Source organism: Carassius gibelio, chromosome A11 (assembly GCF_023724105.1).
Source record: "Carassius gibelio isolate Cgi1373 ecotype wild population from Czech Republic chromosome A11, carGib1.2-hapl.c, whole genome shotgun sequence".
In the NCBI taxonomy this organism is placed as follows: Eukaryota; Metazoa; Chordata; class Actinopteri; order Cypriniformes; family Cyprinidae; genus Carassius; species Carassius gibelio.
The window spans coordinates 14,645,338-14,666,073 of NC_068381.1; the positions used below are offsets into that span (position 1 = coordinate 14,645,338).

General features: G+C 38.0%; 1 protein-coding gene across 2 annotated transcripts in view; it reads left to right on the forward strand.

Moving 5' to 3' along the window:
* Positions 1-2,512: 2,512 nt before the first annotated feature.
* The window catches only part of LOC128022433 (leucine-rich repeats and immunoglobulin-like domains protein 1), a 40,335-nt gene continuing 22,111 nt past the window's right edge, over positions 2,513-20,736 (forward strand). The window contains exons 1-3 of one of the 2 annotated variants that reach the window (XM_052610022.1): positions 2,513-3,622; positions 15,000-15,071; positions 15,975-16,049. In XM_052610022.1, coding sequence (XP_052465982.1) covers positions 3,432-3,622; positions 15,000-15,071; positions 15,975-16,049 — 338 coding nt within the window. In that variant the 5' untranslated portion in view covers positions 2,513-3,431. The remainder of the gene's footprint in view (positions 3,623-14,999; positions 15,072-15,974; positions 16,050-20,736) is intronic. The other variant, XM_052610023.1, reaches the window with a different exon arrangement.

The window sequence follows — 20,736 nt, forward strand, 5'->3', positions numbered from 1 at the left end:
ATGACATCGAGTGATGGGCAACCTGTGCAACACTCAAAAACAGGTCAAGGAGGGGACATCTTTCAACACTTACGGTTATGGCCTGTAGGCATCGAGCTCTAGGAAATGAAAAGAACTTGGCAGAAGTGGGCGACATCCACTCACTTCATTAAACAAACAACAGTGAGAAATGTAAATGTTAGTATACATACACAATAAAAAAGAAAAAGAAAAAACAATCTCTACCTTCTTGTTCGGACACCTGCACAGGGGCCGTCCAAAGTTCTGCGCTGAGATAAGAGAGTGTTTCTTAAAGGAATAGTTCACCCAAACATCAAACTTTGCTGACAGTTTATTCACCTTCAGGCCATCTAAGATGTAGTTAGTTTTTTCTTAAGAACAGATTTGGAGAAATTTATTGCATCATTTGCTCACCAATGGATCCTGTGCAGTGAATGGGTGCCGTCAGAATGAGAGACCAAAAAACTGATAAAACATCACAATAATCCACGAGGAACCACACAACAACAGTCCATCATTTAACATCTTGTGAAGTGATAAGTTGTGTGTTAATGAAGAATATATATTAGTGCTGTCAAATGATTAATTGTGATTAATCGGATCCAAAATAAAAGTTTTTGTTTACGTAATATATGTGTGTGTACTGTGTATATTTATTATGTATATATAAATACACACAAATAGAAAATACTTACATGTATTTACAAGTGTATATTTATATAACTTATATTTTATGTAAATATATTTAATATACAAACATAGCATATTTTTCTGAAAATAAATACATGCATGTTTGTGTATTTATATATACATAATAAATATACACAGTACACATACATATACTATGTAAACAAGACTTTTATTGTGCATGTGATTAATCGCGATTAATCGTGACTAATCGTTTGACAGCACTAATATATTTAGATTTTTTTAGTCGCTTTTTAGCCAGTACTCAGAGATATGGTGGGACGTGCAAGTGTCTCTGCTTTGTATTAACCCAGGCATTTCTTCGCTATTGTGCACAGCCGTTAAACATCCAGAGATAGTACAACGTGCTGGCTTCGTTTCACGCCTCTCCTTTTTATTGTTGACGAATAGCTTGAGCAGATGGGCTCGTTATTTTTGAAGATTCCTGCACGGCCAGCGTGATAAATTGGCACAGGACTGTCTGCAACACACACACAAAAACACACAAAACACAATTCACGTAGATGGAACAGCATCTCTTCCAACACTGAATTATCTACCGTTTAAAAACTCTGCTTCAGGCCCACTTCACTTTACTTTGTCTATCAGAGAAGAACCAAATCCAGCGTCTTTATGCTTTGCACCATCTGTCCAAACCCTCGCACAAGGGTCTTTTATCTTTTTCCAGCTGTGAATGCTCTAGATGGAGAGTGAGAGATAGAGAGAAGACAGAACAAGAAAGAGAAGTAAGGATCTCTCATCTGATACGCACATTAGTTTACTGGCCAACTTTCTCACCATTATAGCTGATCCAAAAACATCCCTGAGACAGTGTTTAATCAAAATATCAGTGAGAATTAATCTAAACAAACATACAATTAATAGCTCTACTAACTCTTAATGTTTCACTTTAGATTACAGATTGTGTCCAATTCATATGTCACATGTGTTAATGAAGATTCAGTGCATTTACTATTTGCTAAATAGAGTTGTGTTTTTCCATTATGGATTTGAAATATAACATTGTTATTGCATTGTTTTTCCAAGTTCATTTACACTGCTGATACCCTTTGAAGCGCAAAACTGTGTCTTTTTATGGTCTCTTGACACTTGTGTCACTTCCAAGTTGTTTGTAAAGCAAATGATTTACATTCGGCTCACTGACAAATAAATCATATGTAAAACCATGTCAAGAGCTCTTCTCAGAATAGAAAGCCAAAATACCTGAGTCAAATGCCTTTGGGTTACAGAGGACAAAATGTGGGATCACTTATTTGGATTATGTTTATCAGCAATGTAGCTTCAAGTTTATTTCATGTCAATATTACATTAAATAAAGCCCTGTTGATGTTGACACTATTTATTTTTAATTGATGCCTTTTTGTCAAGGAATTTGTCAAGGCATGGAATAAAAAGCTTTATGTGGCAAAGAAACAGTATTTTGCAAATTTAATATTTTAGCTTTTCTGTGTCAAAAACAATATGGGGACTGTAATAAATAAATTACAGCAGAAAGTCTATTGTTTATTTCACTTTCCTGCTTTTCATTTTTACATTCTAAGTGCATTTATTACACTATATATTATACAACAATATAATATTGTATTGTATTAAAAACCAGACATGAACATTGTCCCTTTAAGACACGATGAGAGTCAAAGGGGGCGTTGCCGTTTCGCACTCTGGGTGTGAAAGATGGGCGGGGCTAACGCGAGGTGACTGACAGCTGGGCTCCAGCACCTCCAAAATCGTGGCGCCTGAGCGCTCCAAAGCAGCCAATGAGATCCAGAGTTTGACTGTCAATCATTCTTCAAGCACCAATCGGAAAGCAAAATGAGGGAATCTTTATGACTTCTAATGTATCCAACGTGGGACTAAAGAACGTCTGGATAAAAAGAAAGTAAAGTCCGGGAGGGGGTAAACAAGCGGAGGTGAATTTGTGAATTATCGGAGTTTTCGAACCGTACAACGAGATAATTTCGTTTAACCGCGCGCAGGTCAGTAAAGAGAGAGAGGGAAAGTAAAGCGAGCCGCAAAGTTCACAACAGTCGGACTGTTTACTGGAACCTTTCGCTTCAAAAGTGCTTTATCACAGTTCACTCGAGTGATCCAAACTCCTGCATTCGCAGTTGGAAAACTTTATATCAAATCCGCGAAGAAACGAGAGCATTAAACTTTTTTTAAAGAGTGCGGTTTTTCCTGAGAAAAAGTTTCTTCAAAGCGCCGACGATCTCAGATTGTCTTTCGACACATTCGTATGGAGTTAATGGTCACGATCGACTGTGGTTTTACTTTTGAGAATAATGAATCACTTTGGATCAAGAACTTCAGAAACATCGACGCTTTAAAGTCCTCAAACTACATTTGATTCAGTCGATCCTCTCTTGCCAAAACAAAGCGCCTGTCTATCTCCCATCCAGACCCCCTTTTCAACCTTTTAAGGACAACTGCATTTAGTTTTGGCTTGTGGACAAGTTTCTTGTATTGCCTCGTCGTGATTCACCTTTGATTTACTTGCGTGGTGGTGCAGCGGGGGAGATACAATTTTACTGTGGACTGTTTTCAAATCTGGGACTGATGCATAGCCTTAAATCAACCCGGTGTACTTTCACATTACCGCTGGGTAAACAAACAACTTAATGAAGTCGAAACACTCGGACTCTGGGAAACTCAATAAGCTCGAGCTGTCCGTTTGTGGATGAGAGAGAGATCTATCGTTAAGCGCTGAGACAACTGGATACAAAATGGCGGCGTGGCTGGGACAGATGGGATCACTTTCATATCATGTGTTTTATTGGCTTTTGACGCTGGAACTGATCATCAATTATGGCGCACCGTGTCCTCAAAACTGTACGTGTACGCTTGATGCGTCCGACTGCAGTCATTTAGACATTACTGATGTCCCTCAAGACTTGCCTAAGACCACTGTCCATCTGTAAGTACACAAATCTGGCCAACCCGAGTCAATTTAAAACCCCATTCTCTTAAAAACAACACGCTTTATGTCCTTTAACGCTCTTAACTGACATTGCCCAGTTAAGAAAACGACTCAAAAGTCACAGAATGACAAACGACAAGTGTCACGTCCTATATAGTGCCCTACACTTATTTATTACTTATAAGTACTGACAAAAGTTTGTGTTTCCATTAAAATCATAAAATGGTATTGGTTAGAAGTAGTCTCTGTTCTCTTCCAGGTTATGACATGCTAGTTACTATCATAAGTTTGGAAACTTAGTTTTGTGAGGCCCGATGATATGAGTCGAAGTCAAATGATGGAAGGTAGTTTTGTTCCTTAAAATCATATTTATTAGACTAAAAACAAGGCATAAAGCTTATAGTATTCTAAAATCTCTTCATGGTTATGTTCAGTGTTTATTTTATGTCAAACCTATTATTTTTAAGTATTTGACAAGCTTCACCTTCAGTTATGCTTTCCCACAGGAACTTTTCATAAACTTTGCCACTTAGTACTGTGGCATTAATAATACAGTTCAGCGGTTTTGACATTATATTTGGTCTGGTTTATAGATTTTGGCATGTTATTTTCTTCATAAGAGCCCTATGCTGAGACGGTAGATAGCTAGTCTCATAATAAACACTGAGAACAGTGGCAGTTGTTATTTTTACATTTATCTGACATTGTCTGAACTCCCAGATATATTTTGAAGATTGTGTGTGTGGTTTTTTTTTTAGAACATCCCTCAAAGCCATTTTAATAATCTTCTTTCCTAAACATTTTTCCTCAAACATGACATCACTTTTAAAGATGTCTTTTTGGGCGGTAGGCTTTGATGTGATGTATCTCTGTGGCCGAGACAAAGTTTCTATGGTGTTATCTTGCCTGTGTGTTCAAGATAACAATCATATCATTTTCAAAGGGAACGATTTTGCTGTCCAGGATTATCTTTAACACCTTTACTGCATGTTTCATCACTGCAAAGATACCCGTTTTGTCTGTCGATTTCAGAAAGGCAGCTCCCTTACTGTCCTTGTCAAGTTTAAAAGATGGTTATCGCGCACAAGTTTCAACACAGAAACATCAATTGAAGTCATGAGCTATCTATAATGATTGGTCAGGTAGCCTCAAGGACTGTCTAACCTATTGCTGAGTGCTTTAGTCTATAGCCCTTGGATTTACCATTTAAATGCATAGTGATTTTGGTGGGAAGCTAATGTGACGTGTTTCAGAGCAAAACAGGATAAATCTGGGAGCATGGACTTCATTTATCATTATTAGATTGGATGGTGAAAAATGGTCCCTATATGACAGGGGGTTGGAGAGAAGAGGTTGAAATAAGAGGGCTTGTTGACATCAGCAAAAATGGAAAGTAGAGTACATTTTTAACTGTAAAGGTTTTTGCATACAGAGTCCGAAATTTTTGCACGTTGAAAAATATATACAACCTCACATTGTGTGAATCATGCTTACACACTTTCGGATCATGTTCGATTTTCTGCATTTTTGCAACCGTAGCATGCATTTTGATAGGAACGGATGGTGAATGTGAAAAATTGCATGCGGAAATTGCATGCAGACCCATTGTGCAAAGTCCTTAAGACCAGGAAAGTCCAACCCTAACCTAACCCTAAGAAAGTAAAAGGGAAAAATTATATTTCATGTTGACACTACTGTTGCTTTAAATACCGGTTGTTCAAATGTGGGAAACTCTGGGCCATTTTTGTTACAGATTAAGCACAGAGTAGCAATAAATAATTGATTTATTCCATATTACTCTGCTGAATTAGTATATTTAACCATTTAAAGAGTCTAGTTTAAAACTAATATTAGAAGAGGTTAAATAGCTTTGACAGAACAACAGTGCTTTTATTGGTAGGCCTCAACTGCCCATCATACAACTTTTTCCTCTAGACTTTCCTTATGTAATGTGTGCCCGTTTTTAATATTAAAAAACCTCATTGACAACAACAGCAGTAAGAAACCCAAACCAACTGTCTCATGTTGTTGTTAACCAGTGACTCTTTGTCTCTCAACAGCTTAAGGCAACTGTGGTCTGTCATAAATACTGATCATTTATAGTAATTAATCCCCACAACTATCGCTATTCACATGTCACTATTCATGTTCAGTGCTTTTGTACACCTCTGTGGCAATTTACAAGCAGTCAATGTGCTTGAGACACCCAAACCTGTTGCTTGCTTAATTACACGGCACAAACTTGCCCAAGGAGCGTCAAACTGCATTTTAGGGCTGCACGATAAATCGCATGCGATTGTCATGTGCATTTCGTTAGTAAAGCCGGTTCTGTGATTAGTAGTAAATCTCCATCACATACTTTCAGACGGAGTGGGACTACAGCGTTTTAGCATTTCCATGAACTGAAAGGCACGTTCCAGCTTCTTAATGTCTCTTTATTTCTGCTTTCATGTTGACAGATCCAACAGAAGCTGGATTTTAAAGTTATAGACCAGAGATATTTTTTGGGTTGTCCGTCAATGCAATGTATCATTTAAGAGTAGAAAATTCTGTGTGGTTGGAAAAACCCTGAGGACATGGCCTGAGTATAAAATCAAGCCTTAATACCTTCCAGTTGTCCAAATAGGTTCTCCATACTGCCCATTTTTTTCTTTCTTTCATTTAATGATTTCCCCGTGGCTCAGAGAGACCTTGATGGTGAGTAGGAAGCAGTGATGCGTCTGCATCGCCATCTCGCACATGGCCCTTTGTGGATTTAAGTTAGCCTAACTTTGAGATATGGGCTTAAGAACTCCATTAAGATAAAGACTGATTGAGTTCTTCATGGTTGAGGGTTAGAGAAATAGTTCACTCAAAAATGAAAATTCTGTCATCATTTACTGACCCTCATATCATTTCAAATATATTGTTCTTTCTTTCGTGGAACACCAAGATATTTAGTAACCAACGAGTTTTGGTGACCACTGACTATGGACACTGAGACATTTCTCAAGATATCTTATTTTATGTTCCACAGAAGAAAGTAAGTCATACAACTTTGGAAAAATGAGTTTGAATAAATGTTAATTTTCATTTTTGGGTGAACTGTCTGAATTCCTGGTGAATTAAATTATTTTATTTTAAAATGATTTCCTGCATCTAATCCATCTGAAGTAATGAAAAGGCAAAAAAAATTAAGCAATTTTGGTTTTGATTATGGAAACTTATGCCTGTCTTTGGCATCTTTCATTCATCAGGACTGACCCTTTAAAATTCAGGACAAATGAGATCCGTTTTTGATTAAATAGCTATTTGATTTTGTTTGTGTATTCAGTTTGCTGTAAAGACCAAGGTGATGGAAACAGTTTGGCTTGATATAACGAGCTGTATGAGTCTTACTTCTCAAAGTAAACTACAACGACCCTTTGGTGGCCCTCCTGATCGTTTTGAAAGCAGTGGGGGTGGTTGGTTGGTTTGTATGTGGAACCTGGGTTGCCACATGTGTGATTGTAGTTTGGCCACTCTTTAGGGTTGGTAAACAGCCTGCCAGATTTTTCTCATCACCACAAAGGGGGTTTGATGTTTCTTTTTTCATTGGGGCGTTCTGTTCTGTACAGTCCCTGTCACCTGTTGAGGAGCCGCTGTGTAAACCTGAATGTTAAGGGTGTGGTGCTTCTTTGGCCAGGCTACAAGAGTTAGTTCAGTGTCATGGTCCGTTGCTTTCCATTGACGAAACTTTTAGCCTAGATCTTGATCTGCTTCTCCGACCCGTTGTTTATTCTTTCAACATGTGGAAACCAGTCAGCAGTATCGGGGCTCGACATTAAGCCTTGGCATATGCTTGTCCTTTTTACCTAACCTTGTTAAATGTATGTAATCATTCATGTCAAAATCTTTAATTTTACTACGAAATTCAGTTACTATGTGATGTAGAAATATAAACACCTAAAATTAAGGATATTGGGGAAAAACGGCCCTGTATGAGTTTTTGTCTCATAAGAAATATCACGTGAGCAAAGAGTGCAGTATCACGAGTGCTGTTTTTGTCCCAAATAGCACAAGTGCAAATGTGATACTGATTTTATACAACAGTTCAAGAAATAAGATCTTAATGTTGTGTTAGGCACACATTTTTTGGTCAGTTTAGCTAATGCAAATTTTACCAATTAAATCCATTGCACAACTGTTGTGCAACTCAGAGCAACACACAATTTCTTATCATGACATATTTTTGGACTTATGCGACTTATACTCAGGTGTGACTTATAGTCCGAAAAACACGATAATTCCTGAATCAATCAGTCATTTGAAGGAATCGAATGAATGAATGACTCATTCATGACTGGTTAGTTAAGACATTTAGTGCCACCTTCTGGCAGTTTTACCCAAACATTAAAAATAAAGAAAATGAAAAAAGCTACTTTTTGTAATATCTATTTATTTATTTTTTCTCATGTAACCCAATAATGACTTTAAATTACCTTTTGGGGGTAATGTGATTAATATACGTGTAACGATATTGTATTCGTAATCATCGGGAAGAAGGAGGCGGGAACCGGCGCACAATCAAAACACTAATAATTCAAAAATAAATACAAAACGGCGCACCAGCCCCTCACGGACGACTGGTGCGCATAAATAAAAAGCAAACACATAAAATAATGTCCCAGGCCTGGTCCTCTCTCGTCCTTCACGGTCGTCGCTCCAGTTTTATATCCTTCGATCTCCTACGTGGGACTCGATACTGGCGGTGGGGCGCAGGTGCAGCTCATCTTCAATCACTACACCTGGCCTCACTCCTCGTTCCCACACCTCTCGGCCCCGCCCCACTCGCCACAATACGATTAATTGATTTTCACCAAATTGTAATCGACTGACAGCCCTTGTTAGTGAGTCATTGAATCAGTCATTCAACTGATTTCAAAAAATTCGTTCAAAAACACTGAATCAATCGGTAACAAAACACCTCTGTGTGTTTTGCTGTGGCTTTGCTTGGAACTGTTTTTGGCAGTTAATATTGTGTCTAAAAGTCACTTAACATTAACTGTTGTATAAAGTAATTTTCACCTTTGCAATTGTGCTGATATTCAGGAAACCACACTCTTGATCATGTGGTGTTGTTTATCATATGTTATAAATATAAAAGCACAACATTTTTATACCACAGTATGTGTGTTTCTTTGTGTGTGCTGTTGTGCTCATTTGTTTTGATTTCTTTACGAGATTCTCTCGCACACAGTCAGGCTGCGCAACCCTCAAGTGGCATGACTTAACTGTCAATACATTACCCATTATCAGTCGCCGTTGAAACACTGAATGAATTACACCTGATGAAAAATATCAGTTATTTCCATTGATGTTTCAGTACTTCCCTAGTTATTTTTGGTATGGATGTTTTAACCAGGGTACTTGTCTGGTCAGGCAAGTTAAAATCTCTTTCACTTGAAATATCCACTTGTCCTGGACAAGCAGACAAGAGTTAATGTTGAGCCCTGCAATATGTCTTCAGAAGTTTAATTTGTTTCGATGCTTGTTCATTTCGTTATCTGAGCAGTATGCTTTATTAATCCCGTTGCTGGAAGACTTGGGTCACGTTCAAAAACATCAACTTGCATTCTAGATGTTTGACAGCATAGCACATTACAAATGTAAAAGCTGAACTGGTTGGCTCCAGGTGTGTGTGGTAGCCTGGTGCAGAATTTGCTTGCGTTATCGTATTGTGAGTTAAAGGAGCGCCTTGCCATGTTAAGCTTATCATGCATGACACAGAGGTTAACTGCACCTTACGTTAGCACTACACTTGTGGAGTTTCCATACATCCAATAACTTTTTATCCATTGATTTATGCCCAGGCTTTTTCCAGTCAGCTAAAATACATCCATTAGCTTTTTGTCTGTTAATGTCCATAAAACTTGAATTAACCATTTAACGGTAAGCTTGTATGTTGCAATTTGGACTAGTTTAGATGTAGACGAGTGTTATGTCTCGTTTAGGGAAATGGCAGCCACACTTTTACCAGAATCTAAATATTCCTGATTCTCTTTCTGTTGAGACACATTTGAGAGCACCTCCTTCTCTCCCCTCCTTTGTTTAAGTGTCTACAGAGTGATTGATGACTCATCTGTGAATTCTGTACATCTGGTAAGAGTTTGGAGATCTGGAAAAGACGTAAAAAAAGAGTGATAGAAAGGGGAGGGGTGAGAGAATTGGAGAGTAACCGGCGTTATAGAGCACCCCAGCACATTTGGCCTGGAGACTAAAATCACCATTTAACATTCTGTAGAAGTGTTACTGACGAGCTAGCCTTTAACCCCATAGCGCATACAGTTTCCAGAGGTTTTATGGCATTATACATGAATGTGTAGGCGTATAGGTTGATATGTATATTCTGTTGAGCCAGCATTTAATCTTTGTTGCAAATTCAAATTCACAGCTCTTTCTTATTTCTGTATTTTCCTCTGTTTTTGTTCCTCTGTTTTTGTTTTCTTTGATATCTCTTTTTAATTTTAGTTAAAATTTGGTAACATTGTTTTTGTCTTTTTTTTATTACTATTATTTTTTAAATATGTCCATTTTTTTTATAATTATTTACTGTATAAAGACTGAATTTAATGCTACTATATCTAGTCACAATTGGGTCTGTGTGAATGTGTATATAATTTTCTTTTAATATATTTCTTTTTTTATTTGGATGAACGGCATACACACACACACACACACACACACACACAAACACACACACATATAATGTGTGTTTGAATATTCCCTGGTATGTACATATGTAAATATGTAAATTTGACTTTGCTGGTCATAAATTAAATGAGATATATTCTTTATTCAGTATGTTGAATACACTGCTGAAGTTCACCACTCTTGATGTTTGTGGCTTTATTTATTTTTTTAAACCAGTTATTTTCTGTTAAGATAATAAACCGTATACAGGATAACTCTGTAATCTATCTAACAATAACTTGTTCTGTTAACTTTAAGTTTTTTAAGAAGTTTTCATGAGCTGGTCTGTATTTTCACTCCCTGTCTAAACTCTGGCTTTTCATTATATGATTAAAAATTATCAGTTGAAACAAATGTGCGTATAATCAAGTGTGATCGTTTTGGACTTTTTCCTGGCATCTGTGGTTCTAGTTCTTTCTCAGCCCAAGTTTAGAAGAGACCCTTTTCTTACCAGCTCCTGGGCCCAATTTCTGTCATTTACTTTGTCTTTAAAATGGGTCTGCTTTGTCTTGGATTTAAGCCTCATGTTACTCCGATTTATTTTATTTGTTGGCTTTTTTTCTCATATTTAATTTCTTTCTCTCCCACCGTGTAACGTTCACTTCCTGATGATCTTTATCTCACGATCTTCAGTCTAGATTTGATACTCTCGCTCCCTTTTCTGTGCTTTGGACTACCTGTAAGAGCTCCTGGCTTCACTATCAGTGGGGTTGCTGGGTTGTAAATGGTCTTTATGGCAGGAAACCGAGAGAAAGGAGCACAAGCTGTGCATCTTTTGGAGAAGCAAGTGTCTGTCTGGTCTCTCGCTCTCTCCATCACTCAGTGCTGTGACAGAAAAGTTATTCTTTGACTAGTTTATGGCCCTCTGAAACAGGGAGCATTAAAGATGCTTCTGTCTTCCAGCTGCATCACAAAGCCCCATCATTGACATCATTTCACACTTCCAAAGACCAAAGTTCACACTCCACTTATCAGTGATAAAGATAGACAGATAAAGGTCGTCTATTTGCCGTTTTTATTCACGATTATGGCCCTTGAGGGAGAAGCTGATATAATAGAGATATTTTTATTGTTAATATAACAGGCGACAACTATAGCGTTGATATTATTTTCAATACCTTATTGAACCAGCATGTCAGAGTTTGGTGTTGACAAATCAACAGATCCATTGTTTACTCTCGTTGTTTACTCTCAAAGCAATGCAACCAAAATGAAATGCAATATTTGAGAAAGTTTTATCATCCTGGCCTAAAAAGCCACACTATTCTGTATGTTATTGTCAATTTGTTAGTACTCGTTGATTTTTGGGGGGGAGGGGGGTTCTCCCTCTGGTCATTTTTCTAAATGACTTTGACCTTTGTTAGGTGTGAATGTTCTCTTACCCTGGTTTCCTGGCAAAGGAAGCTGTTGGCCGTTCACCTTCATGTTTCATGGAAACTTTCATAAAAAGAGACATCATTGGCTGTTAAGAGTTGAAGTTGTATTTACTAGCCTGTACTAGCATGATTAGGTTGGAAGTCATTATTGTCTGCATGGTTATAAAATGGTAGACAGAGTGTTTAAGCTCTGTGTTCTCAAAGTGAAGTGGGTACATGTATCTGAGCTGATTTGAGAGCAGATAAAGGATGATTGGATAATTCTTGAAAATAGTGTATTATTTATTTACAGAGGATAGCAGGAAAAGCATTTTGCAATCATCTTTCCTTAAAGTGAATTTCCACTGCGCTGACTAGTTTCTTAGCAATCCAAAAGAGTGTTTCTGGTTTCCTTTAAGGGGGCGCTAGCAATTTTGAGGTGCACTAGGGTTGGACATTTTTCAATAATTTGGGGCTCATAAAAAAAAAAACATTATATGAGGAGTCATTTTTTCATAAAATTTTTGTCACCTTTTCTGAACATTCTTATGATTAGGCATTATACACAACAATGTTCTACAATAATGCTACATTATATCTCAAGGTTTTTTTTTTTTTGTTGAAAAAAAAAAAATTCAGTATGAGCTTGAGGTCGAATCAGGCAATCAAAGGAAGTGTTGAAAGGACCCGAAGGGACTCTCTGAGAAAGAGGAGAGGCATTTGTTTAGTTCAGAGTAAAGACCCCAGTGGGTTTGGGAATTGTTTGAATCATAATAGACATTAAGCAAATAGTTTAAGACTACAAAACTCGATCATATCACATTATTACCTATTTCCATTATACAGTATTTACACATACAGCCCTGTTTAATTACTTGATTTAAATATGCCACTTTTTATTTAATATGTGTATATGTGAATTTAAGCTTCATTTCAATCATTATAAAAAATATATCTATATTTGCAATAAGTTTAAAATATTCAAACCTAGTTGGAGAAATCATTAAGGACCCCATGTCACTTGATGTTTTAATGTTCGTCAAACAAATGCAGCCTTGGGTGAGGATAAAAAAAAATGATTTCAAAAACATGAAGAAAAATAATTTACTTGACCCTTAACTTTTGTATAGATTGCTTCAAAACCACTAGACGTGTATTTAGATCCATAAAACTCCAGTTGTGGACTCTCAAAGCCACAAAAGTCTTAGACTTCCTCACTGGAGAACTAGAGCACTAGTTGCACCTGCTGAACGGTTACAATGGCTATGTGATTTATTCCCCAAAGGTCAGCCTGAAGGTGTGAAAGTTAGTGTTAGCTGATAAGATAAAGAGGCTTCAACAAAGTGAAGTGACTGAGAATCAAACACTGTGATTATATAGGCTAAACACTCTCATTTCCTTTTAAGATGGTGAGGCATAGGTCGTTTCTCCAAACATCATGAAGACTGTCATGATCTAGTCTGAGCATTTTGTCTGATTGGCTGTTTAACAGTAAAGCATTAAAATTACTCTTAATACTTCCCGCCTCTTTATTAGCTCCACCCACTAATGACTGACAGAGCCGTTGACAGGCACAATATATCTTAGTCCAGATCATTGTGAAATGGCTTAACCTGGTATTTGGTCTCTTTTTCAGCCCTTAAAATTCTGTAGTGGAATCTAATACGAGTATTAGTCAGTAATCTGTGTGTGAAAGAAAAAATAGTTGGTTTCATTACTCAGGTTGGAAATGATTAAAGCAGATTAGCGACTAGCATTCTACATGATGTACGTGATTTTCTCTGCAGCATTCGTGCCCTCTGGCGAGGCGTTTTTAAGAAAGCCTGCAATTTTTCACTTTGCTTTGGTATAATTATGTAATTGCCTCATGGTACAGGACTGCAATTTTGCTGTGTTCACCTGTCAGACGATTGCCTTGAGGGCAGCTCACCCTGTGTGATTATCTCCGCACAAACACACACACATGGACACGAGCTACAGAAGCATTCTGACCGTTTCCGCTTTCAGACCAAGTAAAATACAATAATAAATTGCTTTGCTAAAATGTATGAAATCGTTTAACACTGCTAAGTGGAACTCGATGTGTGTGCCATTGAATCTGTTAGTCAGGGAGTTGAAGATAATCTGAGAGTCAATACTTTGTGTTTGCAGGAACTAACCGCTTTCTAAACGAATTTTACAGGCGGACACTTCCTTTTAAAGAAATACATATTGTGCTATGTTTAATACACTACCATTCGGTTTAGGGTCAGTAAGACCCTTATATTAAGCAGTGTAACTGTTTTTGTTATGATTGATAAGAAATATTTCTTGAGCACCAAATTCACTGAAGAATGATGTGACACTGTAGACTGGAATGACTGCTGAAAATTCAGCTTTGCATCACAGGAATAAATTACGTTTTAAGATGTATTACAATAGAAAACAGTTATTCTAATTTATAATATTTCACATTATTACCATTTTTATTGTATTTTTGAATAACTAAATAGAAGCGAGTATGAGAGACAAAACATGGGGAAAAAAATCGTACAAATCCCAAGCATTGAAGCTGTAATGTTTAAGAAGGTTGAAGTCAGAGTTTTGCCTAGTTATCCGTTTATGTGCTCCAGATATATTAAGTCTTGGTGTTGAATTTTGGGAATTTTTCAAATCCAACCCACCTGCATAATTTCCTGATCTCATTCTTGCGGCCTAAAAATGATTAGTAAAAGTACTGTTAAGTACTCCTCTACAATATCGAATAAGTCAATGCATCCCTTTTTAAACCAATTTCTCTAACTATAAACGATGCAAAATGATGCAGCCCATCAAAAAAGAAAATCTGGCCATGCAGTAGCTGAGAGCGAAGGAAGAAACCACAGAGCTGACAGGAGCTTTATAGATCACAGCGCCATCAATCTCTGACATTTCAGCAGGGAGAGCAGGAGTCCAGCGCTCTGCCAAGCCCAGTCTGAAGCCCTTGGATGACTGCTCGCCTAAACCGCGCTGAAATGATGACGTCCCGCTAAAGGGAGGCTGTTGATGTCCCTGATTTATGGGCCATAAGTGTCGATACGACACGTTTCAGTGATGAACTGGACTGATTGACTGTCCGTTGTGTTGTTGAAGGCTGCTGCTGGCACTTTAGATATAGTGAGGCGAGAGATTTATGCTGCTTTAATGGTTCTGCTCAGAGAGAAATGCAATTGTTTTCACATTACCACTTTTTACTGAAGGAGTACAGACTGTCGACTGTTGTGAGTGCCTGACTAAAACTGTTTTAAGAAATCTCTCTCTCCTCCCCCGCCCTCTCTCTATTCTCTCAGAAATCTGAGCCACAACAAGCTGGCGGCAGTCGATATGGACATCCTCTCCAATCTGCCGAACCTGAAAGAAGTGTGAGTAGAACAGCCCCATGTCCCCAGTCCAAACCTCCCGTAGATCTGCCCAGCGTCAGCTGGAAATCTCTCCCGGCTTAATGAAATCAATTGGCATGCTAGCAACTTTCCAGGGCTGTAACATAATGTTGTTGTTGGCCTTTAACCTTAAGGCCAATGTTTGTTTTCAGGACAACAATGTTTTTGGTCTTGATTCAGCTTTATTCATTTCAAATCTTCAGTTATATATTAAGACAGATCTGAGATCAGCATACAATCCTGTTTCTAAGTAGGAGCGCTGGTTAATGTTTCGGGTAAAACCCCCTTCTAAATTCAGCTTGAAAATATTCCCACAAGTGAAGCCCCATAGAGAGAGGCAATTGAATGAAGTACATTAAATGGTGTAATAATGTTAATTACAGCCATTAGCCACAAACGGTCATAAATCATTTTAAAGTGTGCTGTTAGTGCCATTGGATATTTAAGTACTTTTGATGGTGGCTATTGTCCTGAAAGTGGCACAGATTGGGAATAAAGAGGTTTGCTTTTATAAGCGCCTTCCATCATCACCCGACACCAGCCACTAACCTGTGCTGTAAATATTTAATACATCGAGGGACTGTGTCTGGCCCTCAGCCAGACAGGCCTACCTTCCCTTTCTCTCTCTTTTGGTAGTAAAAAAAATAATATATATATATATATATATATATATAATGTATGGTTTTCTAAAGATATATTAATCATAAAACATTAAACATATGTTATTTTTAATATATCTAATTGATTTTATTCATATATTTATTGTAAAATACATTACATACATTTTCAAAAAAATATATTAAATATATTATTTCCAATATGAGATCTATATTAGGTCACTGTCTAAGCTGTTTGTTTTGTCTGTTTTTTTTTTTTGATTGACAGGAGGCTTGACCACAATGAACTGACATCCATCCCTTCATTTGGAGACGCAGCAGCAACAGTCGTTACACTCTCTTTGTAAGTGAAACGTCAGGGTGTGTGCTGTGTTGATGGCTACTGCTGAGGTGGAACTTTCTGTTCATGACACAGATTACTGTTTGCATGGTGTGGGCAGTCAGGAACATTTCAGTTTAAGCAGTTCATGTTGTGAAATCTGTTTAATATTTTTGTGGTTATTAATTCAGCAAAACTGCACGCCTAAAATTTCCCACCTCTAGTAAGACAGTGTTTAGTGTTGCTGGCTGTAGTAGTGAAACTCAGACTGGTGGGACTGCCTTTACTAGCATTACCCTGGAGAATTTCTCCCTGTATTTGTTTGTTTAATCCCATTCCTTCCTTGGCATCCAGGTACACAGTTATGGTTTGTGAATATGAGTTTTCAGAGTATTATATAGTAAGAAGGCTAGATTTGCACTAGCTGCAAATATCAGTACTGAATGTCAGGTTTAAATTGTACTATTAAAGGAGAAATCAACATATCCCCCCTAGAAAAGTACAGCTTCTACTTTACGTTTATGTGATTGTTTTAAATAATGCTTGGTTATAGACTTGTTTCAGAACACCAGTTTGCCTGTATCTCCTACACACCGACTGATAGCACAGCAGTAATCTGTCTTCTGCATGGATAAAGTTCCCATCTGTAATGTATCTCTCCACTACCAAATGTGTCGTTCATTTGAGCCGTAAGTGATCTGTGTCTTTATAGCGGGCAGTTGTGCTGTCATGGTGTGACCTCATTGATTTACAGTTAATCACCGTCTCCCAGAAATGATGAAAAACCCGATGACTTCTCCGTTCACTTCACAGGATTCAAACATTTGATATAACACTGCTGAGCTGTGCTTGGAAGATATCGGGAAAGGTTGGAATGATGATCAGAGAATTTCGGACCAAATGGAAGTGCTTCTTTTTTTGGCCTTGGTTCGAGGCCTGTCTCTATGGAAAGCTGCCACATATCAGGAAGGGCTCATCTTTTTTGAGCCGCACAGCTGAATGCAGTAGAACGCCCAGCTGTAGCTGTCAGTCAAGCAGTTTACTGTAAAAAAAAATGGGGGAGGGGTCAATCGTAAGGGGGCGAGATGGATGGTCACCTATAGAGGAAGAGAAAGGGGTAGGAACAGAAAGAGCGAGAGGTCTTGGTTTCCACCTGTGAGGAACACCTGACTCTGCTCCTGCTTGTGACTCTTGTTCAAAATGCCGCTCCGCTCATGGAATTCCTCCCTCAGAGTTCACCAGCTGGAATTCTGTCGGACAGCAGGTCCCTGTGATATGGCCACAGAGCCGGCACTAAAATACAGCTGCGTCTGTCACCAACACCAAACTTCTCAATGCCCTGCTTTATCTGAACTGAACACGACATTTAAACAGTATCTTTGTCTTTCCCTCTCTCTCTACTGAAGTGTTTAAACAGCTTGCCGTTCCACTGATTTTAATCCTTTCCTTTGACTGTTGACAGTCATATTCTCACAGTGTGCTGTGCGACATAGGGTCTCACTCTTCATTGTTATGGCAGTGCAAGCCATATAATACAAATGCGCATTGAAATATAGCTCTAGTGCATTATGATTGTCAGCTGTTGGGGAGTGTTTGACAAATGTTACACTTGCTAGTTGTGTGAGTTGTATGGTTCTATGGACATGTATCTTAATATTTTCATCTGTTTGCCATTTTTTATGTCATATATTAAAATGGCTAAGACTTTTTTTGTTTGTAATTAAAACCAATGTTTTACTAAATTAGTCATTTTTGCTTATTAAATGTTAAAGGCAAGTAGTTATTTAAATTAGCTACATTTTAGTTGAAAGTTGTTAGTCTGTTTAGGAAATGTATTAGCCAAATAAAAAGCGCAGTAAAATCACTGATATATTAACAATGTTGGTTAATTTATGTTGCCAAGTGTAATATTCTAAAACATAAGTTGGCAAAAAATTTAAATCCCTTATAGGTCTTTTGCTGCTTTATGAAGCCACCAATAACCAATTGTTTGGCGTCTTTGGCTAATATTATGGTTGTGCAAACCTGCTTATTTTAGATTATTTACATTTGTCCAGTAGTACGCTTTGCTAAGAATTCGTTTGGACAACTTCAGAGGCGATTTTCTAAATACCGTATTTTCTGGACTGTAAGTCGAACTTTTTTTCATAGATTGGCTGGTCCTGTGACTTATAGTCAGGTGCGACTTATTTATCAAAATTAATTTGACATGAACCGAGAGAAATGAACCAAGAGAAAACATTACCGTCTACAGCCGCGAGAGGGCGCTCTATGTTGCACAGTGTAGCCTACACTGAGTAACATAGAGCGCTCTCTTGCGGCTGTAGACGGTAATGTTTTCTCTTGGTTCTAAATAAATGCGATTTATAGTCCAGTGCGATTTATATGTTTATTTCCTTATCAAGACATATTTTTAGACTGATGCGACTTATACTTAGGTGCGACTTATAGTCCGAAAAATACAGTATTTAGATTTTCTTTGCATACTCAGATTCCAGATTTTAAAATAGTTTCTTGACCAAATATGGTCCGATCCTTATAATCCATACATCAATGGATAGCGTATTTATTCAGCTTTCAGATGATGTATAAATCTCAATTTCGAAAAATTGACACTTAAGACTGGTATTGTGGTCCAGGGTCACATATTTGAATCGATTTTCAACCAAAGTAGATAAGACAATCAATGCTGCCTAAAGAACCGAAAATGCTAATCCTCAATGCGGTGCAGCTTTGGTGGATTAACTGGCTAAGATATTAGGCTCCCGCGATCACTCTTTGACTACAACAACAACTAATTCCGACACTGGTCTAAAACCCAGCAGTAGAATCTCAGTTTAACTCAAACAAGTGTTAGAAAAACAGCTAAACCACATGCAAGGATGTGGTAAACTATATTTTGTAAAGGATCCTTTTGGCATTGGCTCTGTTTTAGGATCTGCTGTAACCCAGATGGAGTAAGTCCAAGATAAATCCTAGATCTGATCCAGATCCCAACAGTACCATTTTAAAATATTTTATGTTTTCATGGCCAATGCATGAGTGTGGGCCGCTTCTCTTGTTAACGTCAGCATGTTTTTTTTGCCTGGTGAAGGTCACCAGCTGCTGACCTGCTACTCAGTGGAGTCTCAGTGCTCTGTTAGTCACAGGAACATCCTGTAGGGCAGTGAGAACAGCACTCGTGCTAATCCATACCCTCTCTGTTTATTCAGGTGAGACAGTGGGGTTAGTCCCTCCTTTTCTCTGTCCTTCCATCACTCTCTCTCGCTTTGTCTTCTGTCCTTCCATTCTTTTTTCCCACTTAGTCTTCTGTCCTTCCATTCTTTTTTCCCCACTTCTCACAATTCCCATCCAGAATTCTATTTAAACGGTCAACCCAGGGAGCATCTGCATGTCAGCCGGGTCCCGTCTTTACTGGGAAAGGCCCTGCTGGTTCCTCAGGCTCCCACAGAGTACCTGCCAGCAGACAGCCAAAGCAGAAATCCCCTCTTGGTCTCAGCGGACTATGTGTTTACAGTGAGATTTGCGCAGAATTGGGACTCCGAATGAGGAGACTTTGTTGTTCCAGCACGGACTCGTTATTGCTGTATGGGCCTGTTGGCCTGGGCTTTGTAGGGTTTCTTCTAGCATTGATCATAGTACAGGTGCTGGAGTGGTAGGCATGACCAGCAGAGGATGTCTCAAAAGATCTCTTGTAGGGCTGAAATGATTAGTCGAGATTATCGACCACGTGGACAATAAAAAAAGAAATGCTGACAAATACTTTTGTTGTCAAGTAGTTATTTGAACTCATGACCTAATGTAAGAGCCTGCAATAATGCAGTTTGACCAGTGTGGCGCTGTAGCGCAAGGATGCAGTTCAAGAGAAGACGACAGCGCTTCAGTTCCGAATAAACTTAATGGCGTTTGGATGAATATGTTAATATATGCTGTGCGCTTTCCTCTTAATAACAAAATGAAAACAACAAAATCTAACCGCAGTGTGAAAGCAGCACTTAAGAACACATTTGATTACAGCATTGTGGATGTTTCCACAAACTCTGAAGTTCGGCACTCCAGTAAAGTCCAGTCACGTCACGTTTATTTATATAACAGTACTTTATGCAGTAGATAGCCTTAAATCAAGCAGCTTTACAGAAGTAAACATGAAAAACCAGAGTCAGTGTCGCTTTCAGTTAGAATTATAACTTGATTTTCTGTTATAAAGCAGCTCTTTAGTGTGGAGCTATCTAATGATAAAATCTTTTGATTAGTGGGGGTTTTGGTTTGATCTAGCTCAGGACTGTTTTGATTATCATAACCCTATAAGGTATTTTGAGAGAGATTACGTTGTGAATAAAATAGTTTATCCAAAAATAAAACGTCCTGTTACTAATAATCTAATTTGATCATTCAAATAATCACTAGATTAATCGATTATCGAAATAATCATTCGTTACAGACCTAATCTCTCGATGAGGAACTCTTTATGAATATCTTATATGGAGAGTATTGGATTTTGACGTTCACTTGACACGTTGTATCCTTGCAAAAAAAGTAGACTGGTACGATTATATAGAAATGGCACCAGATAGTAATACCAGGATACACTGATATATAATGTTGTATTGAATGAACCGTATTCAAATCCCATGGTATTTACCCCAAAGCTTTCATCAAGCATTCATCTTATGCAATGTCATTTCCTAACTCCCACTATTTCTTGTTGAGT